The sequence below is a fragment of the Oncorhynchus gorbuscha genome, linkage group LG19 (genome assembly GCF_021184085.1).
Source record: "Oncorhynchus gorbuscha isolate QuinsamMale2020 ecotype Even-year linkage group LG19, OgorEven_v1.0, whole genome shotgun sequence".
Taxonomy (NCBI): Eukaryota; Metazoa; Chordata; class Actinopteri; order Salmoniformes; family Salmonidae; genus Oncorhynchus; species Oncorhynchus gorbuscha.
The window spans coordinates 59298904-59321685 of NC_060191.1; the positions used below are offsets into that span (position 1 = coordinate 59298904).

Below are 22782 nucleotides of genomic sequence, written 5' to 3' on the forward strand. Positions count from 1 at the left end.
GTCAAGTTGGACAACTGAGATGGTAGCCTATGGTTAAAAAAGTCAGCTATTTCATCTAACATATCCAGGGAATGCATGATTGATATTTTGATGTGTAACCTGATTTATTTTTGGCTATATAACCATGTAGGTTAATTGATTAATCTATCAGTAAATATAGGTTAATGTTCTAAAACAACTTTTCAGTTTGATGTAGGCCATTTCTATTCACTGAAAATGGCGTGTTCTGCTCTGCGAGTGCATCAGAACCATACTACGGCCTACACTGATCAATGGTCATACGGTGCATTCGGAAAGTATTCAGACCCCTTTCCAAATCATGTCCAGTCAATTGAATTTACCACAAATGGAGTCCAATCAAGTTGTAGAAACATCTCAAGGATGATCAATGGAAACAGGATGCACCTGAGCTCAATTTCAAGTCTCCTAGCAAAGGGTCTGAATACTTCTGAAAATACAGTATGTTTTTATTTTTATACATTTGCAAAAATGTATAAAAACCTGTTTTTGCCTTATCATTATGGGCTATTGTGTGTAGATTGATGAGGATAATTTCTTATTTTAACAATTTTAAAATGTGGAAAAAGTCAAGGGGTCTTAATACTTTCCGAATGCACTGTATACTTGTACAGCGAAACGGGACAGGCAGATCTACACAATGCAGGAATCAACACAATGTATAGGCTATTACTATTCACCAAATAATGATTTTAGAACAATCTACTGGAACGTTGTGTAGCAAAGTCACTGAACAGGTATCAGTCATTTTCAGTTCATCATCCCAGCTCTAGGCTCTGCAACCACTTGTTTCTGGTGGCTGGAGAAACTCTGCCTCTCTGTCCTATTGTAACTTCCACAAAGTGGACACATACTTGGGTACTTACTTAAAACACAAGCTTATATAAACAGGTCTCTCTCTCTCTCTTTCTACACCTGTCTTTTTCTCCTTTTAATCTCGCCCTCCTCCCTCCCCACTCCTCCTTTCCCCCTCTTCTCTCGCCACAGTATTGCCAGTGGTCTTGGCGGGGCGTTGTTTGTCTGCCTGAACAGGCAGATAGTCCAGTTAATCAGGAACCAGAAGACCATCAAAAAGTTTCTCATGAAGAAGTAAGTCATCAACATCAGACAGTGGCCCCTACTGGGTCCTAGCGAGAGTACCTGTATCCCGGTGTGTGTCTCTCTCCTCTCTCTCTCAACCTCCCTCTCTCTACTCCACCTCTCACCCTCCCTATTTGCTCTTCTCTCTCTCTCTCTCTCTCCTCCTTCTCACCATGCCTCCTTCTCTCTCCTCTCACCCTCCCTCTCTTCTCTCATCCTCTTCTCTCTCTCTCCTCTCCCTCTCACCCTCCCTTTTTTCTCTTCTCCCTCCCTCCCTCTCTCCTCTTCTCTCCTCTCAGGCGTCTGCTGTACCCAGCCCTGGTCACTCTGCTTGTGTCTACGCTAACGTTTCCCCCTGGCTTCGGACAGTTCATGGCAGCCAAGGTTAGTTTAGTTCCACCCTTCCAAACCATGGCCAGTGGGTTTTTGTGGATAACACAGGTGAAATCAGAGGAGAGTTGATAGTTAGAAACACAGATAAGTACTGTTGTGTGTGTGTGATAAATGTTTTAAAATGAAACATGTATGGAAACAGGTGAATTAACACTCCTCAGTTAGCAGGCTCAAGCAAGCTAAAACCCACATGGTAGCAAAAACTAACTAGCAGAAATTGTTAAAAGTTAGAAATTATTTAAACACTTTGCTGGAGGCTACTATTTAAAAGTTAACAAAAAATCATGTATGTCTTATAAAATATACTCACCCCACCCAGTATTGTAATCAAAACCAGAAAGCATGTAGTTCTTGGCTCAGACAGTATAGTAGTGTGGGCTCAATATCATCCCATTAGTGCGCAAGATCTTGAGAATCAGCTGTACATGTGATGGAAGAATGCACTGTGCATGCAGAGGGTTGCAATTGGGGAAAGTTTAATTAACCAAAATACGACACAAGACATAGAATTGCCTTGTGTATCCCACAATAAATTCACTGTCACAAGCTAATGTGTTTGATGAATTTAAGCAAAATTCCCCAAATTCCCATGTAAAAATTTACCAGAAAGTTTATGACCCTTTGCAACCCTATCCCCTGCCTAGCACCTACTCCATGGCACTCCATGTAGATTGGGATAGCGCTAATGTAATAGCTTCTCCTTGCCCTCCGAAAGGAATAATTATTGCTGTGTTGCTTATACCTATCCAATCCTTTCATATTTGCTTCAATGCTTTGGGTAGGAGCTTGGGACCAATATGGGATATATAAAAAATTACATAAATGCCTGCTGACTTTAGGCCTCCATCTGTCTGATATGATGTCACTTCCTGTTTCCCCCATGCAGCTGACCCAGATGGAGTCCCTGGAGACGTTGCTAGACAACCAGACGTGGTCTAAGCAGGGCATACCCGAGGAGTTTGACAGCAACTCCCAGGCCTGGAAACACCCCCAGGTCAACGTCTTCGTCACCCTCACCCTCTTTGTCGTCATGAAGGTAGGCACACAGGAGCCTAACCTTTCTCCTGTTAGTGGTCTTAAAGGAAAGGAGTTAAAGAAACTGCTTAAAAGTCCTGTCCTGTCCTCTTGTCCCATCCCTCTCTCCTCTGTCCTAAAATCAGACACCTTTACCTTCACTCCTCTGATGGTGCTGTCCCATCCCAACCCCTCTGTTCTTCCAATGTCACTTCCAAGGTTGACACAGCCAGTGTGTGTGTGTGTGTGTGTGTGTGTGTGTGTGTGTGTGTGTGTGTGTGTGTGTGTGTGTGTGTGTGTGTGTGTGTGTGTGTGTGTGTGTGTGTGTGTGTGTGTGTGTGTGTGTGTGTGTGTGTGTGTGTGTGTGTGTGTGTGTCCAGCCCCCTACTGTATATGTACCAGTATTTCTGGCATATATTTTGACGTTGTCACTGACTTTGTGTTTGTGCCCATTGGTACTATTTTAGTAATCCCCTGTGTGTGTGTGTGTGTGTGTGTGTGTGTGTGTGTGTGTGTGTGTGTGTGTGTGTGTGTGTGTGTGTGTGTGTGTGTGTGTGTGTGTGTGTGTGTGTGTGTGTGTGTGTGTGTGTGTGTGTGTGTGTGTGTGTGTGTGTGTGTGTGAAAGCAGCGTAGGGTGTAGAGTTACTGACATAGATCCATTAGATCACATTGGCAGCTGGCCTTAATTACTGCTAACTAGACAGTAATTTCTATGCAATCAAATCAAATTTTATTGGTCACATATACGTGTTTATCCAGTGTTATTGCGAGTGTATCGAAACGCTTGTGTTTCTAGGTCCGATAGTACAGCAATATTTAGCAAGTAATATCGAACAATTTCACAACAAATACCTAATACACACAAATCTGAGTAAAGGAATGGAATAAGAATATATAAATATATGGATGAGCAATTTCAGAGCAGCGTAGGCTAAGATAAAGTAGATAGTATATACATATGAGTTGAGTTATGAAAAATATATACATTTTATTATAGTGGCATTATTAAAGTGACTAGTGTTCCATTTATTAAAGTGGCCAATGATTTCAAGTCATGCTAATGATGGCTATTTAACAGTTTGATGGCCTTGAGATAGAAGCTGTTTTTCAGTCTCTCAGTCCCAGCTTTGATGCACCTGTACTGACCTCGCCTTCTGGATGATAGCGGAGTGAACAGGCAGTGGTTCGAGTGGTTGTTGTCCTTGAGGATCTTTTTGGCCTTCCTGTGACATCTGGTGTCCTGGCGGGCAGGTAGTTTGCCCCCTGTGATGCGTTGTGCAGTCCGCACCACCCTCTGGAGAGCCCTGCAGTGGTGGGCGGTGCAGTTGCCGTACCAGGTGGTGATACAGCATGCAGGATGCTCACAATTGTGCTTCTGTAAAACTTTTAGGTGACAGGCTTAATTTCTTCAGCCTCCTGAGGTTGAAGAGGCGCTGTTGCGCCTTCTTAACCACACTCTCTCTGTGGGTGGTCCATTTCAGTTTGTCAGTGATATGTACGCTGAGGAACCTAAAACTTTCCACCTTCTCCACTGCTGTCCCGTCGATGTGGATAGGGGGGTGCTCCCCCGCTGTTTTGTGAAGAATAAGGCTTGCTCTGAAGGATCAGCGAAGTGGAGATGTTGTTTGCTCCCTAGGAAGTCCAGGATCCAATTGCACAGGGCTGGGTTCAGACCCAGGGCCTCGAGCTTAATGATGAGCTTGGAGAGTACTATGGTGTTGAATGCTGAGCTATAGTCAATGAACAGTATTCTTACATAGGTATTCCTTTTTGCCCAGATGAGACAGGGCATTGTGCAGTGTGATGGTGATTGCATTGTCTGTGGACCTATTGGGGCGGTAAGCAAATTGAAGTGGGTCTAGGGTGACAGGTAAGGTGAAGGTGATATGATACTTGACTAGTCTCTCAAAGCACTTCATGATGACCGAAGTGAGTGCCTACGGGATAATAGTTCAATTATCTTTGCATTCTTGGGTACAGGAACAATGCTGGCCATTTTGAAGCATGTGGGTACGGCAGATTGGCATAGGGAGAAATTGAATATTTCCGTAAACACACCAGCAAGCTGGTCGGTGCATGCTCTGAGGACGTGGTTAGGGATGCCGTCTAGCGAGAGCCCTGCGAGAGTTAACACATTTAAATGTCTTACTCACGTCGGCCACAGAGAAGGAGCGCAAACAGTCCTTGATAGCTGGCCTCGTCGGTGGCACTGTGTTGTCCTCAAAGCAGACAAAGAACGTGTTTAGCTTGTCTGGAAGCAAGACGTCGGTGTCTGTGACGTGGCTGGTTTTCCTTTTGTAGTCCGTGATTGTCTGTAGACCCTGCCACAAACTTCTCTTGTCTGAGCCATTGAATTGCGACTCCACTTTGTCTCAATACTGACATTTTGCCTGTCTTGAAGCGTGGATTCCACTTGGTCAGACCAGCGTTGAATAGTCCTTATCACAAAGTTTCTGCTTATAGGAAGGGAGGATATATATATATATATTTTCACATTTATTTAACCAGGTAGGCTAATTGAGAACAAGTACTCATTTGCAACTGCAACCTGGCCAAGATTAAGCAAAGCAGTTCGACACATCCAACAACACATAAATAAACAAACATACAGTCAATAATACAGTAGAAAAAGTCTATATACAGCATGGGCAAATGAGGTAGGATAAGGGAGGTAGAGCAATAAATAGGCCATGGTGGCAAAGTAATTACAATATACCAATTAAACACTGGAATGGAAAATGTGCAGAAGATGGATGTGTAAGTAGAGATACTAGGGTGCAAAGGAGCAAGATAAATAAATCAATTGGATGGGCTATTTACAGATTGGCAATGTACAGGTGCAGTGATCTGCGAGCTGCTCTGACATCTGGTGCTTAAAGCTAGTGAGGGAGATATGAGTCTCCAGCTTCAGTGATTTTTGCAGTTCGTTCCAGTCATTGGCGGCAGAGAACTGGAAGGAAAGGCGGCCAAAGGAAGAATTGGCTTTGGGGGTGACCAGTGAGATATACCTGCTGGAGCAGAGAAATGGGATCGTGGTCTGATTTGCTGAAAGGAGGTGGGGGAGGGCATTGTATGAATGATGTAAGTTAGAGAAACAATGGTCCAGTGTTTTTTCAGCGCGAGTGCTACAGTCGATATGCCAATATAATTTAGGTAGTATCGGCTTGAGGGAGGATATACATGGCTGTGACAATAACCGAAGAGAATTCTCTAGGGAGATAATAAGGTCAGCATTTGATTGTGGTATTCTAGGTCAGGTGAACAAAAGGAATTGAGTTCCTGTATGTTATTACAATTACAACATGAGTCGTTAATCATGAAATATACACCCCCGTGCTTCTTCTTCCCAGAGAGATGTTAATTCCTTTCAGCACGATGCACTGAGAGTCATGTTTCCGTGAAACAGTGTATGTTACAATCCCTGATGTCTCTCTGGAAAGCAACCCTTGCCCTGTTCTCGTCAACTTTGTTATCTAGGGACTGAACATTAGCGAGTAATATACTTGGAAGAAGTGGGCGGTGTGCGCACCTCCTAAGTCTCACTAGAAGACCGCTCTGAATTCCTCTCCTCTGGGGGCATTGTTTTGGGTCGGCCTCTTGAATCAGTTCAAATGCCCTGGCTGGTGCGAACAAAGGATCCGCTTTAAACATCCCAACTAGCCCACAGTGTTACCTGGAAACAGAGATGGTAGTTGCTATGTAATAACACAGAATCTGTGCTGGAAAATGCATCACTACTCGTTTCTCTTTTGTTGTATCCCTTCACCATTACAAATATAACATAACAGTGACACGTCCTATGCAAATATATGCACAAGATATGACTAAGGATTTATATGGCAATTCAGTGACATGCTGTATCTCCAGCGGCATGCATACATTTTTCCAGTATTTAAAAAAAATATTTATAGATTTGTATTATTTACGACAATGGATGCCATGTCCATTTAAAAAACGTTTTGTGATTTCCAATAAGTAGGTACAACTACTGTAAATGATTATTTGTGCATAAATGATCAGATGAAGAGTGCCAGTCCATGTTCCCTGGATCAACAGGTGACAACAAATAAATCCAGTGAAATATCACAGTGCAATCGCAACAAAAGTGACATAGTATTCAAAGTGGCATAGTAAAGGAATAAAATAAGTGACATTGTAAAAGTACACATTAAGAAGAAGAAGAAAAAAATACCTTTAGGCATATAGTATGGACATTGTTTGTGTATAGAGTGGAATAACTACAGTGTAGTAGCAGCATAGAATTATAATTAAAGTATATCTACATAGTGAAGTTAGGTGACATACCTATTGCATTGGTCCGTAAGACTAAAGTGGGCTGGTTTTGAGATAGGTGGTCCGAGACTTAATGTTGAATCCTCACTGCAGCGGATCCCTCTCCCCTCTGCACCGCCTTCTCCCGCCTTCCATTGGAGGCCCCTTTCAGGTAAAGGGTGACCTGAATCTGGACCTCTCGTCCGTGGCATCCCGGGTTGCAGGGTTCTTTCTAATGGCTCCTATACACAAAGAATGAACATTTAGTTACATTTCAATTGTACCAGGTCTTACGCAACGAGTTTAAAAAATGTACTGAAAAGTAACACATTTAATAATAACAAAACTTACTGTGAAGCATAGTCTTTAGAAACAAGCCTTTGAAACAGGCCTTATCCCCTGCACCAGTCCAGGTTGTGGCAATGGCAAGCATGTTTGACAGAATGAAATGTAGCATCTTCCACACTGTTAAATTCAGGTCCTTGACACTCTTTACTACTGTTTCCTATAGTTAAAGACCACCAGTTGTAAACATAGCCTAGCCAGCTAGCTAGACACTGGTAGTTACAAACATCTACAGTATGTCCACAATTTTAGCCAGTCAATAAGAGATTCTATGCAGCTACAAAAATACACAACATACATATATTAGTAGAGCGATTTCCCATTTTGTAACGGTTTTCAGTTGGCTAGATGGACAGTGTGATGCATTTACCATGAATGCTAGCTATCTACGTTAGCTTTGAAAGCATGCTATGACACAAACTGTTGACTAGCCTAGCTAATGCTAAGGCTTAGTCGCTTACCTTTCGACCGAAGATTACTTTTATGGACTGGATGAGGCAACAAGGTTTTTCATCCTTGAGGCCATCTCGGAAAAACATCCGATATCAATCATTTTTCTGCCTTTGTCTTTCATGAACAACCCTATAATTCAATATCTAGATATAGTTCTCTTTCGGGCCTGACATCATTAATAGTATTACTTAATAATAGCATTCTAGCTACATTATTAATAGCATTCTAGCTACATAATTAGCAGAGTTATGGCTGGATAAAGCTACCTCTTTTAACCTCTTTCTTTTTTAGTTCCAATCTATGGCCGGCTTGAGTGAGAGAAAGAGAGCTACGTGCATGACATTTTTTTCCGGAGAAAGCACAATCATATGATCAGGTCTAATGAAGTTGCACAGTGAAAGAAGAAGGCTGGCCCAGGCCTACCAAGCGTTACGCAATTAGGTTGAAGGGTGGGCCCAATGGCTCAGTGCAAATTCCATACACATGAACACATATCAGACAGAGAAAAAGACTAATGACGTGGTGCACATATCTGCAAATACAGTTGAAGTCGCAAGTTTAAATACACCTTAGCCAATTTTTTTATTTTTTATTTATTTAAAATTTCACCTTTATTTAACCAGGTAGGCTAGTTGAGAACAAGTTCTCATTTGCAACTGCGACCTGGCCAAGATAAACCATAGCAGTGTGAGCTGCTATGGTCAATAACACAATAGGAAGAAAAAAAAGGGGAGTCTATATACATTGTGTGCAAAAGGCATGAGGTAGGCAAATAATTACAATATTGCAGATTAACACTGGAGTGATAAATGATCAGTTGGTCATGTACAGGTAGAGATATTGGTGTGCAAAAGAGCAGAAAAGTAAATAAATAAAAACAGTATGGGGATGAGGTAGGTAAAAATGGGTGGGCTATTTGCCGATAGACTATGTACAGCTGCCACGATCGGTTAGCTGCTCAGATAGCAGATGTTTGAAGTTGGTGAGGGAGATAAAAGTCTCCAACTTCAGCGATTTTTGCAATTCGTTCCAGTCACAGGCAGCAGAGTACTGGAACGAAAGGCGGCCGAATGAGGTGTTGGCTTTAGGGATGATCAGTGAGATACACCTGCTGGGTGTTGCCATCGTGACCAGTGAACTGAGATAAGGCGGAGCTTTACCGAGCATGGACTTGTAGATGACCTGGAGCCAGTGGGTCTGGCGACGAATATGTAGCAAGGGCCAGCCGACTAGAGCGTACAAGTCGCAGTGGTGGGTGGTATAAGGTGCATCAGTGACAAAACGGATGGCACTGTGATAAACTGCATCCAGTTTGCTGAGTAGAGTGTTGGAAGCAATTTTGTAGATGACATCGCCGAAGTCGAGGATCGGTAGGATAGTCAGTTTTACTAGGGTAAGTTTGGCGGCGTGAGTGAAGGAGGCTTTGTTGCGGAATAGAAAGCCGACTCATGATTTGATTTTCGATTGGAGATGTTTGATATGAGTCTGGAAGGAGAGTTTACAGTCTAGCCAGACACCTAGGTACTTATAGATGTCCACATATTCAAGGTTGGAACCATCCAGGGTGGTGATGCTGGTCAGGCGTGCGGGTGCAGGCAGCGAACGTTTGAAAAGCATGCATTTGGTTTTACTAGCGTTTAAGAGCAGTTGGAGGCCACGGAAGGAGTGTTGTATGGCATTGAAGCTCGTTTGGAGGTTAGATAGCACAGTGTCCAAGGACAGGCCGGAAGTATATAGAATGGTGTCGTCTGCGTAGAGGTGGATGAGGGAATCGCCCGCAGCAAGAGCATCATTGATATATACGGAAAAAAGAGTCGGCCCGAGGATTGAACCCTGTGGCACCCCCATAGAGACTGCCAGAGGACCGGACAGCATGCCCTCCGATTTGACACACTGAACCCTGTCTGCAAAGTAATTGATGAACCAGGCAAGGCAGTCATCCGAAAAACCGAGGCTACTGAGTCTGTCGATAAGAGTATGGTGATTGACCGAGTTGAAAGCCTTGGCAAGGTCGATGAAGACGGCTGCACAGTACTGTCTTTTATCGATGGCGGTTATGATATCGTTTAGGACCTTGAGCGTGGCTGAGGTGCACCCGTGACCGGCTCGGAAACCAGATTGCACAGCGGAGAAGGTACGGTGGGATTCGAGATGGTCAGTGACCTGTTTGCTGACTTGGCTTTCGAAGACCTTAGATAGGCAGGGCAGGATGGATATAGGTCTGTAACAGTTTGGGTCCAGGGTGTCTCCCCTTTGAAGAGGGGGATGACTGCGGCAGCTTTCCAGTCCTTGGGGATCTCAGACGATATGAAAGAGAGGTTGAACAGGCTGGTAATAGGGGTTGCGACAATGGTGGCGGATAGTTTCAGAAATAAAGGGTCCAGATTGTCAAGCCCAGCTGATTTGTACGGGTCCAGGTTTTGCAGCTCTTTCAGAACATCTGCTATCTGGATTTGGGTAAAGGAGAACCTGGAGAGGCTTGGGCGAGTAGCTGCGGGGGGGCGGAGCTGTTGTCCGAGGTTGGAGTAGCCAGGCGGAAGGCATGGCCAGCCGTTGAGAAATGCTTGTTGAAGTTTTCGATAATCATGGAATTATCGGTGGTGACCGTGTTACCTAGCCTCAGTGCAATGGGCAGCTGGGAGGAGGTGCTCTTGTTCTCCATGGACTTCACACTGTCCCAGAACTTTTTGGAGTTGTAGCTACAGGATGCAAACTTCTGCCTGAAGAAGCTGGCCTTAGCTTTCCTGACTGACTGCATGTATTGGTTCCTGACTTCCCTGAACAGTTGCATATCGCGGGGACTGTTCGATGCTATTGCAGTCCGCCACAGGATGTATTTGTGCTGTTCTGTTCTGTTCTTAGTTCTGCATTTTTTGAACGGAGCATGCTTATCTAAAATGGTGAGGAAGTTACTTTTAAAGAATGACCAGGCATCCTCAACTGACGGGATGTGGTCAATGTCCTTCCAGGATACCCGGGCCAGGTCGATTAGAAAGGCCTGCTCACAGAAGTGTTTTAGGGAGCGTTTGACAGTGATGAGGGGTGGTCGTTTGACTGCGGCTCCGTAGCGGATACAGGCAATGAGGCAGTGATCGCTGAGATCCTGGTTGAAGACAGCGGAGGTGTATTTGGAGGGCCAGTTGGTCAGGATGACGTCTATGAAGGTGCCCTTGTTTATAGATTTAGGGTTGTACCTGGTGGGTTCCTTGATGATTTGTGTGAGATTGAGGGCATCTAGCTTAGATTGTAGGACTGCCGGGGTGTTAAGCATATCCCAGTTTAGGTCACCTAACAGAACAAACTCTGAAACTAGATGGGGGGCAATCAATTCACAAATGGTGTCCAGGGCACAGCTGGGTGCTGAAGGGGGTCGGTAGCAGGCGGCAACAGTGAGAGACTTATTTCTGGAGAGAGTAATTTTCAAGATTAGTAGTTCAAACTGTTTGGGCATGGACCTGGAAAGTATGACATTACTTTGCAGGCTATCTGTGCAGTAGACTGCAACTCCTCCCCCTTTGGCAGTTCTATCTTGACGGAAGATGTTATAGTTGGGTATGGAAATCTTAGAATTTTTGGTGGCCTTCCTGAGCCAGGATTCAGACACGGCAAGGACATCAGGGTTAGCAGAGTGTGCTAAAGCAGTGAGTAAAACAAACTTAGGGAGGAGGCTTCTGATGTTGACATGCATGAAACCAAGGCTTTTTCGATCACAGAAGTCAACAAATGAGGGTGCCTGGAGACATGCAGGGCCTGGGTTTACCTCCACATCACCCGCGGAACAGAGGAGGAATAGTATGAGGGTGCGGCTAAAGGCTATCAAAACTGGTCGCCTAGAGCGTTGGGGACAGAGAATGAAAGGAGCATATTTCTGGGTATGGTAGAATATATTCAGGGCATAATGCGCAGACAGGGGTATGGTGGGGTGCGGGTACAGTGGAGGTAAACCCAGGCACTGGGTGATGATGAGAGAGGTTATATCTCTGGACATGCTGGTTGTAATGGGTGAGGTCACCGCATGTGTGGGAGGTGGGACAAAGGAGGTATCAGGGGTATGAAGAGTGGAACTAGGGGCTCCATTGTAAACTAAAACAATGATAACTAACCTGAACAACAGTATACAAGGCATATTGACATTTGAGTGAGACATACAGTAATCACAGGTGTTGAATTGGGAGAGCTAGCTAAAACAGTAGCTAAAACAGTAGGTGAGACAACAACAGCTAATCAGCTAGCACAACAACAGCAGGTAAAATGGCGTAGGCTAGGCAGGGAGGGTCGGATTAACTACACACAGAGCCTGAGTGCGGCTGGGGCCGACAGATAAAACATAAACAAGCAGAATGGAGTACCGTGATTAATGGACAGTCTAGCATGCATCAGCTATGTAGCCAAGTGATCAGTGTCCAGGGGGGCAGCGGTGGATGGGGCAGAGAAGCTGGACTGGCGAATGTTATCCAGGTTAAAAAACAGTTAGCAGTGGCTAACAATGACTAAATAGCTTGTAGCTAGTTAGCTGGTTAGCTTCTGGAGGTTCTTGAGTGTGTTCTAAAAATTAAACATAATGGCAATTCCGTATCACATTGGATGAGGCAGGTTACCGGAAGGTATAAACAAATTAAAAATCGAAAAGAGAAAGTAAATTTGGGTCCAGTGAGTGTTTGGGACGCGGCGATTCAGACGGTTAGCAGGCCTGTGCTAACAAGCTAACAGTTAGTAGGCCAGGGCTAAACAAGGTAGCAGTTAGCGGACCGGGGCTAAACAAGCTAGCAGTTAGCAGGCCGAATTAGCAAGCAAGGACGTCGCGATGGGGTGAATCTGTTTATTTCCTATTCATGCAGTGACATCGATAGACCGGTCGAGGGTCTGGATATTGTAGCCCAGGAGTATGCTTTAGTGGTAGCACAGGAGCTCTGGCCGGGCTAGCTTCAAGCTAAGTGAGTGGAAACGCTAGCCAGGAGTAATCATCCGGGGTTGCGGTTAGCTAGATAGCTAGTTGTGAAGAATCCAGCTGAAAATGTTCCGTTTGCGGTGGGAATCCGGTGGGAGTCCGGGGATAAAAAATAATAGGTCCGTTATGCTCTGGTTAGAGTCGCGTTGTTCGAACTGGCGAGAGCTTTCCGAGCTAAAGGTTAGCTGATGACCGGTTAGCTGAAGACCGCTAGCAATGGTTTGCTGACTGATAGCTGGTAGCTAGCTGGTAGTTAGCTGGCTAGCTTCAGTTGAGGGGTTCCGGATCCAAAGTAGATATAAGTACTTTAGAAGAAAATAGCTACATTGGGTGAGGCGGGTTGCAGGAGAGTATTTAGAAGTTGAGGTTTAACAAAATGTTTTAAAAGATATGCGAAGAAAAGTATGATTCAAAAATATAAAAAACGATATATGCAAGGGACACGACACGACAAGACGTTCGACTGCTACGCCATCTTGGAATACATTTAAACTCAGTTTTTCACAACTCCTGACATTTATCCTAGTACAAATTCCCTCTCTTAGGTCAGTTAGGATCACCACTTTATTTTAAGAATGTGAGATATCAGAATAATAGTAGAGAGAATGATTTATTTCAGCTTTTATTGCTTTTATGTCAGAAGTTTACATTCACTCAATTAGTATTTGGTAGCATTGCCTTTAAATTGTTTAACTTGGGCCAAATGTTTCGGGTAGCCTTCCACAAGCTTCCCACAATAAGTTGGGTGAATTTTGGTCCATTCCTCATGACAGAGCTGGTCTAACTGAGTCAGGTTTGTAGGCCTCCTTGCTCGCACATGCTTTTTCAGTTCTGCCCACAATTTGTCTATAGGATTGAGGTCAGGGCTTTGTGATGGCCACTCTAATACCTTGACTTTGTTGTTGTTAGCCATTTTGCCACAACTTTGGAGGTATGCTTGGGTCATTGTCAATTTGGATGACCCATTTGCAACCAAGCTTTAACTTCCTGACTGATGTCTTGAGATGTTGATTCAATATATCCACATAATTTTCCTAACTCATGATGCCATCTATTTTGTGAAGTGCACCAGTCCCTCCTGCAGCAAAGCACCCCCACGATATGATGCTGCCACCCCCGTGCTTGACGGTTGGGATGGTGTTCTTCGGCTTGCAAGCATCCCCCTTTTTCCTCCAAACATAATGATTGTCATTATGGCCAAACAGTTCTATTTTTGTTTCATCAGACCAGAGGACTGATGACCAGAGGACCAGAGGACTTTCTCCAAAAAGTATGATCTTTGTCCCCATGTGCAGTTGCAAACCTGGCTTTTTTATGGTGGTTTTGGAGCAGTGGCTTCTTCTTTGCTGAGCGGCTTTTCAGGTTATGTCGATATAGGACTCGTTTTACTGTGGATATAGGTACTTCTGTACCGGTTTCCTCCAGCATCTACACAGGGTCCTTTGCTGTTGTTCTGGGATTGATTTGCACTTTTCACAACAAAGTACGTTCATCTCTAGCTGAGAGAACGAGTCTCCTTCCTGAGTGGTATGATGGCTGCGTAGTCCCATAGTGTTTATACTTGCGTACTATTATTTGTACAGATGAACGTTTGGAAATTGCTTCCAAGGATGAACCAGACTTGTGGAGGTCTACAAAAAAAAATCTGAGGTCTTGGTTGATTTCTTTTGATTTTTCCCATGATGTCAAGCAAAGAGGCACTGAGTTTGAAGGTAGACCTTGAAATACATCCACAGGTACACCTCCAATTGACTCAAATTGTGTCAATTAGCCTATCAGAAGAAAGTACATGTCCTAACCGACTTGACAAAACTATAGTTTGTTAACTAGAAATTTGGAGTGGTTTGGAGTGGTTGAAAAACAAGTTTTAATGACTCCAACATAAGTGTATGTAAACTTCAACTGTATGTGACACCGTACGTGATTTTCGGGGACCACTTTTGCGGGATGTGCGCTACTTTCAGAAAAACTATCAAAAAAGTATCCAAAACTTCTGGTAGCATCTTTAAATTAAATATTGTCCTGTTCCCTAATTGAAATGCCACACTGTTCCCTGTGTGACTCCCTGTGTCTGTCTGTCTCAGTTCTGGATGTCTGCTCTGGCCATGACCATGCCTGTGCCCTGTGGAGCCTTCATGCCTGTCTTCGTCATTGGTAAGAGGTGTGTGCGAATGTGTGTGTTTCAACAATAATGTTAACCCTGTGGATATGCTATTCAGTCTTGTGAGTGTCTGTGTAAAAATATGTTACTTTCTCATTAACAATGTGTGTGTGTTTGTGTGTTCTAGGGGCAGCATTTGGCCGTCTGGTCGGGGAGAGCATGGCCACCTGGTTCCCTGATGGCGTCCACTCTGATGGCACCATCTACCCCATAGAGCCAGGAGTGTACGCAGCCGTAGGTGAGTTACTGTAGAAATATACACACAAAGACTAAGTTTGGGACAGATAGACAAGATTATCAATACCTATTTAAGACTAGACACAACTAGGCACCATTATTGTAACAATTAGGTGCAAAGACAGATAAAGCAGGAAAGCCCTTTATGTCACAGACAAAAACAATATGATGTCCCCTCTGGTAAGATGCATCTTAAAGGAAAACTCCACCAAAAACAATATGATGTCCCCTCTGGTAAGATGCATCTTAAAGGAAAACTCCACCAAAAACAATATGATGTCCCCTCTGGTAAGATGCATCTTAAAGGAAAACTCCACCAAAAACAATATGATGTCCCCTCTGGTAAGATGCATCTTAAAGGAAAACTCCACCAAAAACAATATGATGTCCCCTTTGGTAAGATGCATCTTAAAGGAAAACTCCACCAAAAACAATATGATGTCCCCTTTGGTAAGATGCATCTTAAAGGAAAACTCCACCAAAAACAATATTTTTGTATTTGTTTCATTAGTCAATTGTTGACATAGTTCTAAATGTTTTGCTTGTCAGCAATCAAGTTTTCAAGATACGTAACTTTCAAAGTACAGAAATCAAATTGCATCATATGTGGATGATTTCTGTATTTTGACTATTGGGACTATTTGGGACTATATCAACAATTGACTTATGCAACAAATACCAAAAGATCGTTTTTGGGTGGAATTTTCCTTTAACGTTGTTGCTATGAGTGATTCTGTTAGCGTTGTTGTTGACTGGTGTGCTGATTATGCTGTTGTTCAGTGTTGGGGTTGATGTCATCTGTGTTTGTGTCTAATGGGTGCAGATGTTCACTCACCTCAGCTTTCTGTCTCTCTCTGATGAGCCTTCATTCATCTCAGCATGGCTAGATTTGCCCTCTCTCTCTCTCTTCTTTCTCTCAGTCGCTCTCTCTCCCTTTTTCTCACTCTCGCTCTCTTGCTCTCTCACGCCCTCTCTCCTCCCTCCTAATAAAGTTAGGAATAATCAACCTTACCTCCCTCCCCTCTACCTCTGCACCCCCCCCCACCCACTCTCTCAACTCCTTATTTTTTTCTCATTTTATCCACTCATCTCTTTTTCGCTTCAATAACGGTTCTTAAATTTAAAAAATGTGAGGTACAATGTAATCTCAATCAAACCCCTGTCTCTACCTACCATCTCCTTCCCTCCCCTCTCATCCCTCCCTCCCTCACTTTGTTGCTCCAGTATTATTGATGAAGGCTCAGTATAGAGTTGAGTTGAAGAGAAGTATGATTACACTAATATTGCTTTTACTACTTTAGTCATGTCAATGGACAGTAACCTGTATGTACACTAACGGGTACAGTAACTTTTACCTATTCCCTCCTGTCCTCTGTTCTTCTCTTCTCCTCCTCTCTCCTCTCCTCTGTTCTTCTCTTCTCCTCCTCTCTCCTCTCCTCTGTTCTTCTCTTCTCCTCCTCTCTCCTCTCCTCTGTTCTTCTCTTCTCCTCCTCTCTCCTCTCCTCTGTTCTTCTCTTCTCCTCCTCTCTCCTCTCCTCTGTTCTTCTCTCCTCTCCTCTGTTCTTCTCTTCTCCTCCTCTCTCCTCTCCTCTGTTCTTCTCTTCTCCTCCTCTCCACTCTCCTCTGTTCTTCTCTTCTCCTCCTCTCCCCTCTCCTCTGTTCTTCTCTTCTCCTCCTCTCCCCTCTCCTCTGTTCTTCTCTTCTCCTCCTCTCCCCTCTCCTCTGTTCTTCTCTTCTCCTCCTCTCCACTCTCCTCTGTTCTTCTCTTCTCCTCCTCTCCCCTCTCCTCCCAGGTGCGGCGGCCCTGTCTGGAGCAGTCACTCACACAGTGTCGACGGCAGTTGTTGTGTTTGAGCTGACGGGTCAGATCAGCCACATCCTGCCGGTGATGATAGCGGTGATACTGGCCAACGCCGTGGCCCAGTCCCTCCAGCCCTCGCTATATGACTCCCTCATCATGATCAAGAAACTACCCTACCTCCCTGAACTGGGCTGGGGACACCACGAGTATGTAGGACTACACCTACTGTATCTGTCCATCAGTCTATCAATAGCACCCCTGGAGCAAATTAGGGTTAAGTGCCTTGCTCAAGGATAAATCAACAGATTTTTTCACATTGTCAGCCCTGGTATTTGAAACAGCAAGCTTTAAGTTACTGGCCCATCACTCGAACCACTACGCTACCTGAGGGTTAACCTTTTGTTCCCATTTTCTAACAGTCATCACTCACAAGCTATGTTTCCATTAACTTGTCCAATTATTTTTGGTCGACATTTAGAAAGTTTGCATAGAAAATCGATGTGACAATTGCCTGCTACAGTGCATTTCCATTGAACTCTCTTTTGTTCAAAAAACAGCTGGACGTGAGGACGTCACACGTACAATTTTCTTAACGCTTTTCTCAAAACCCTCGTGTTGAATAATGAAGTGGTTGAAGTGTTTCTGTTACCCATTTAGACAAACTGCGCGTTAAATAAATTGGTGACTGCCTGTATGCCCTCCCACCTATCTGTTCCACGTCTCAGGTAGTCCGCCAACACCAGCATGGATAGAATGCATTCATTTACTAATATTTGCCATATTCTAATAATTCTCATGTCCAACATATTGCCACGGCGAAACTTGCACTCCTGTAGGCCTAGATCTGAAATAATAGGATGGTGAAACTTGCACTCCTGTAGGCCTAGATCTGAAATAATAGGATGGTGAAACTTGCACTCCTGTAGGCCTAGATCTGAAATAATAGGATGGTGAAACTTGTACTCCTGTAGGCCTAGATCTGAAATAATAGGATGGCGAAACTTGCACTCCTGTAGGCCTAGATCTGAAATAATAGGATGGCGAAACTTGCACTCCTGTAGGCCTAGATCTGAAATAATAGGATGGTGAAACTTGCACTCCTGTAGGCCTAGATCTGAAATAATAGGATGGTGAAACTTGCACTCCTGTAGGCCTAGATCTGAAATAATAGGATGGTGAAACTTGCACTCCTGTAGGCCTAGATCTGAAATAATAGGATGGTGAAACTTGCACTCCTGTAGGCCTAGATCTGAAATAATAGGATGGTGAAACTTGCACTCCTGTAGGCCTAGATCTGAAATAATAGGATGGTGAAACTTGCACTCCTGTAGGCCTAGATCTGAAATAATAGGATGGTGAAACTTGCACTCCTGTAGGCCTAGATCTGAAATAATAGGATGGTGAAACATGCACTCCTGTAGGCCTAGATCTGAAATAATAGGATGGTGAAACTTGCACTCCTGTAGGCCTAGATCTGAAATAATAGGATGGTGAAACTTGCACTCCTGTAGGCCTAGATCTGAAATAATAGGATGGTGAAACTTGCACTCCTGTAGGCCTAGATCTGAAATAATAGGATGGTGAAACTTGCACTCCTGTAGGCCTAGATCTGAAATAATAGGATGGTGAAACTTGCCAGCCAACCAGAAAAGCAAGGTGAAGCAATTCAGTCATTCTTGAGTCAGAACAATCCATGTCCTGCAAAGAAACAATATTTTTTATAGTTGAACAATAGATTTTGCTAGCAGTATGCCTTTAGAATGAAATGTGGAGTTTTATAGTTACTTGATGACAAAACATGCCCCGCCCCGCGTACCTTCAAAATGATTTGGAAATCATAATTTATTAGAAAAACACAAATTCCATCATTTCTCACAATAAAGAAAGTTTGGCAAAATAACCCCCCCCCTGTTCAACAGTTACAAGTGTTGTCCATCTTTAGAACATTTCTTCTTTTGTGACATTGAGTCAATGGAAAACTGTACTGACTGTATGGATGCTAATACCCTCCCCTCTCTTCCACTCCTCCTCTCGTCATCCCTCTCTCCTATCGTCCTTCAGGAAGTATAATATTTATGTGGAGGACATCATGATCAGGGATGTGATGTACATCACCCTCAACTGCTGCTACAGAGACCTGCATGATGTACTGCTGACTGGACACCTCAATACCCTAGCCCTGCTCGAGTCCAGTGGTGAGACACACGCCCACAAACACACACAAATACACACTAATACTTTACAGATGCAGATGCGCATACATACACATTATAGACACTACAGAACATTTTCAGTCAAATAAATGCTCCCCCACACACACATTCAAGTTATGTATTCTTATGCCAAGTCTGTTGTAATTGTGAAGCGATGCCAAAGCAATTAGCTGGGGCATTTAACCAAGATATAATAACAAAATTCCACATACAAAGGCAATTATTTCAAACAAACAAACATACCCCCTCATACACTGTACTGTAGTACCCCCTGTTGTACACACACACACACACACACACACACACACACACACACACACACACACACACACACACACACACACACACACACACACACACACACACACACACACACACACACACACACACACACACACACACACACACACACACACACAGACTCCTGGCTGTTCTCAGTTACATCACTCACCATGTTGTTGTGATTCGTTAGGAGTCCACTGCAGTCTGCACATTAACTACTGTTCTAAAATACCTCTTCTCCTCTCTTCTATCCCATCTTCCCACTCTGCCCCCCCCCCTCTCTCGCTCTAATATCCTGGCCCCTCTCTCTCCATTTCTCCTCTCTTCCACCATTTTTCTTCTCCTCTGCCCATCATCTCTGTCCTCTCTTCACCCCCTCCTTACTTTTTCTCCCTCTCCACCTCTACCCCCTCGTCCCCTCCCCCAGAGTCGATGATCCTGCTGGGTTCTATTAAGCGTGCCCAGATCCAGGCCCTCCTGTCCCTACAGCTAGGCCGGCCACGGAGACTGAAGTACCTGAGAGACCGGGCCACAGCTGAGAAGCGCCTGTCGGTGGTCTCCCACCCGGGCAACGAGGACGGCTCCACCATGGTCAACCAGGAGGTCCACTTCCAGGTCAATAAGGTAAAAGTACAAATACATCTGTATAAGATGTGGTGCTTACCCTCAGTCTTGAAGCCTGGATCAGTGAAGGAGGGTAAGAGAACCTAGGCACTTTTCATAGTGAAAGGGGAAATAAAACGATATGAAATTTTTCTAATCTCATGGTTGATAAAGGTTGTATCTGTGAGATAAAGAGTTTTAACAAGCCGTTACTGTCCCATCAGTAAGAGGCCAGGAGAGAGAGACAGACAGAGGGAAAGAGAGAGTCCTGGGGCTCTGTTCACAAACACAGAAAGACCCCACAGGAGAGCAACACAATTAGACCCAACCAAATCATGAGAAAACAAAAAGAGAATTACTTGACACATTGGAAAGAATTAACAAAGAGCAAACTAGAATGCTATTTGGCCCTAAACAGAGAGTACACAGTGGCAGAATACCTGACCACTGTGACTGACCCAAACTTATGGAAAGCTTTGACTATGTACAGACTCAGTGAGGATAGCCTTGCAATTGAGAAAGGCCGCCGTAGGCAGACCTGGCTCTGAAGAGAAAACAGGCTATGTGCACACTGCCCACTAAATGAGGTGGAAACTGAGCTGCACTTCCACTGGCAACCAGTGAAGAACAAACACCATTGTAAATACAAACCATATTTATGTTGATTTATTTTCCCTTTTGTACTTTAACCATTTGCACATTGTTACAACACTGTATATGTACATAATATCACATTTGTAATGTCTTTATTCTTTTGGAACTTCTATGAGTGTAATGTTTACTATCTACTTCACTTCCTTTGGCAGTGTTAACATATGTTTCCCATGCCAATAAAGCCCCTTCAATTGAAATGAATTTAGACAGAGACAGAGAGAGAGAGAGAGAGAGAGAGAGAGAGAGAAAGATAGACAGACAGAGAAAGATAGAAAGAAACAGACAGAGAACTAGAAACAGACAGAGATAGAGAGAAAGAAACAAACAAGAGAGAGAGAGACAGACAGACAGAGAACGAGAAACAGACAGAGATAGAGAGAGAAACAAACAAACAAGAGAGAGAGGGACAGACAGACAGAGAACGAGAAACAGACAGAGATAGAGAGAGAAAGAAACAAACAAGAGAGAGAGGGACAGTCAGTGGACGAGAAACAGACAGATAGAGAGAAACAAACAAGAGAGAGAGAGAGACAGAGAACGAGAAACAGACAGAGAGAGAGAGAAACAAACAAACAAGAGAGAGAGAGACAGACAGAGAACGAGAAACAGACAGAGAGAGAGAGAAACAAACAAACAAGAGAGAGAGGGACAGTCAGTGGACGAGAAACAGACAGATAGAGAGAAACAAACAAGAGAGAGAGAGACAGACAGAGAACGAGAAACAGACAGAGAGAGAGAAGAAAAGAAACAAACAGAGAGAGAGGACAGTCAGTGGACGAGAAACAGACAGATAGAGAGAAACAAACAAGAGAGAGAGAGACAGACAGAGAACGAGAAACAGACAGAGAGAGAGAGAGAAAGAAACAAACAGGAGAGAGGGACAGTCAGTGGACGAGAAACAGACAGATAGAGAGAAACAAACAAGAGAGAGAGAGACAGACAGAGAACGAGAAACAGACAGAGAGAAAGAAACAAACAAGAGAAGAGACAGACAGACAGAGAACGAGAAACAGACAGAGAGAGAGAGAAACAAACAAACAAGAGAGAGAGACAGACAGAGAACGAGAAACAGACAGAGAGAGAAAGAAACAAACAAGAGAGAGAGAGAGACAGACAGAGAACGAGAAACAGACAGAGATAGAGAGAAACAAACAAGAAAGAGAGAGAGACAGACAGAGAGAAAGAAACAAACAAGAGAAACAGACAGAGATAGAGAGAGAAAGAAACAAACAAGAGAGAGAGACAGGCAAAGAACGAGAAACAGACAGAGAGAGAGAGAGAAAGAAACAAACAGGAGAGAGAGAGAGAGAAACAGACAGAGCGCCGCTCCAGAATCTCACATAACTGTTCAATTGTGTTGAGATCTGGTGCCTGAGATGCACAGACACACACACACACACACACACACACACACACACACACACACACACACACACACACACACACACACACACACACACACACACACACACACACACACACACACACACACACACACACACACACACACACACACACACCCTTTAAACCCCCTATGCTACTTTGAGACCTCTATCAAAGTCACTGAGATCTCTTCTAGTCATTGTAGTCAAAATAATGGGCAATTGGGAATTTTTATGTATGACCATAAGCACGATGGGATGTTAACTGCTTAATTAACCCAGAAACCACACCTGTGTGGAAGCACCTTCTTTCAATATACTTTGCATCCCCCATTTACTCAAGTGTTTCCTTTATTTAGGCAACAGGTACAGCATGAACTGTACTATTGATTATATGTATTCAGCGTGTATTCATAGGTTGCACCATCGTGAATTGGTCGCGTCATGCCATTGTTATGAACGTTCTTCAGCCGTCCTCTGCCGCCCAGTCATTCTGGACAGAGGCTAACTACTATTTCAAAATTACACTATGGTGCCTAAAAATATGCTGACATTGCTAAAGTAATCAAATATTTAGTAGGAAACAACTTTATCAGCATTATCATGCCGTCAAATTTACTTTAGACAGATGGCAATGTTGTCATTAGCTTGCTAAGTTAATCAAAAAATAGATAGCAATGCTAACGTTAGCTAGCTACAATCCGGTGGCTTCTCAGTTAATCTGGCGACATCAAAATGATGACAAAATGTTTTCCTACTAATTATTTTCCTCCTTTTGAATGTCATAGTATTTCCAAGCCACTGGAATGCACTTCTGAGGAAATCTTCGTTAGCGCTCATTGACAATGCATTGAGTAGAATGCTCAGTCCCAAACAAATGTTCAAAACAATATTGTGATGAAACATGCAACTCATGAATACTAACG

At 43.7% G+C, this 22782-nt stretch overlaps 1 protein-coding gene across 1 annotated transcript in view; it reads left to right on the top strand.

The window, feature by feature from the left end:
• The window catches only part of LOC124005662 (chloride channel protein 2-like), a 78666-nt gene that overhangs the window by 45394 nt on the left and 10490 nt on the right, over positions 1–22782 (top strand). Inside the window, exons 10-17 of the mRNA XM_046315106.1 lie at positions 1006–1107; positions 1398–1482; positions 2378–2527; positions 14608–14677; positions 14812–14922; positions 16715–16928; positions 18784–18917; positions 19645–19841. Of these exons, the coding sequence (XP_046171062.1) occupies positions 1006–1107; positions 1398–1482; positions 2378–2527; positions 14608–14677; positions 14812–14922; positions 16715–16928; positions 18784–18917; positions 19645–19841 (1063 nt within the window). The remainder of the gene's footprint in view (positions 1–1005; positions 1108–1397; positions 1483–2377; positions 2528–14607; positions 14678–14811; positions 14923–16714; positions 16929–18783; positions 18918–19644; positions 19842–22782) is intronic.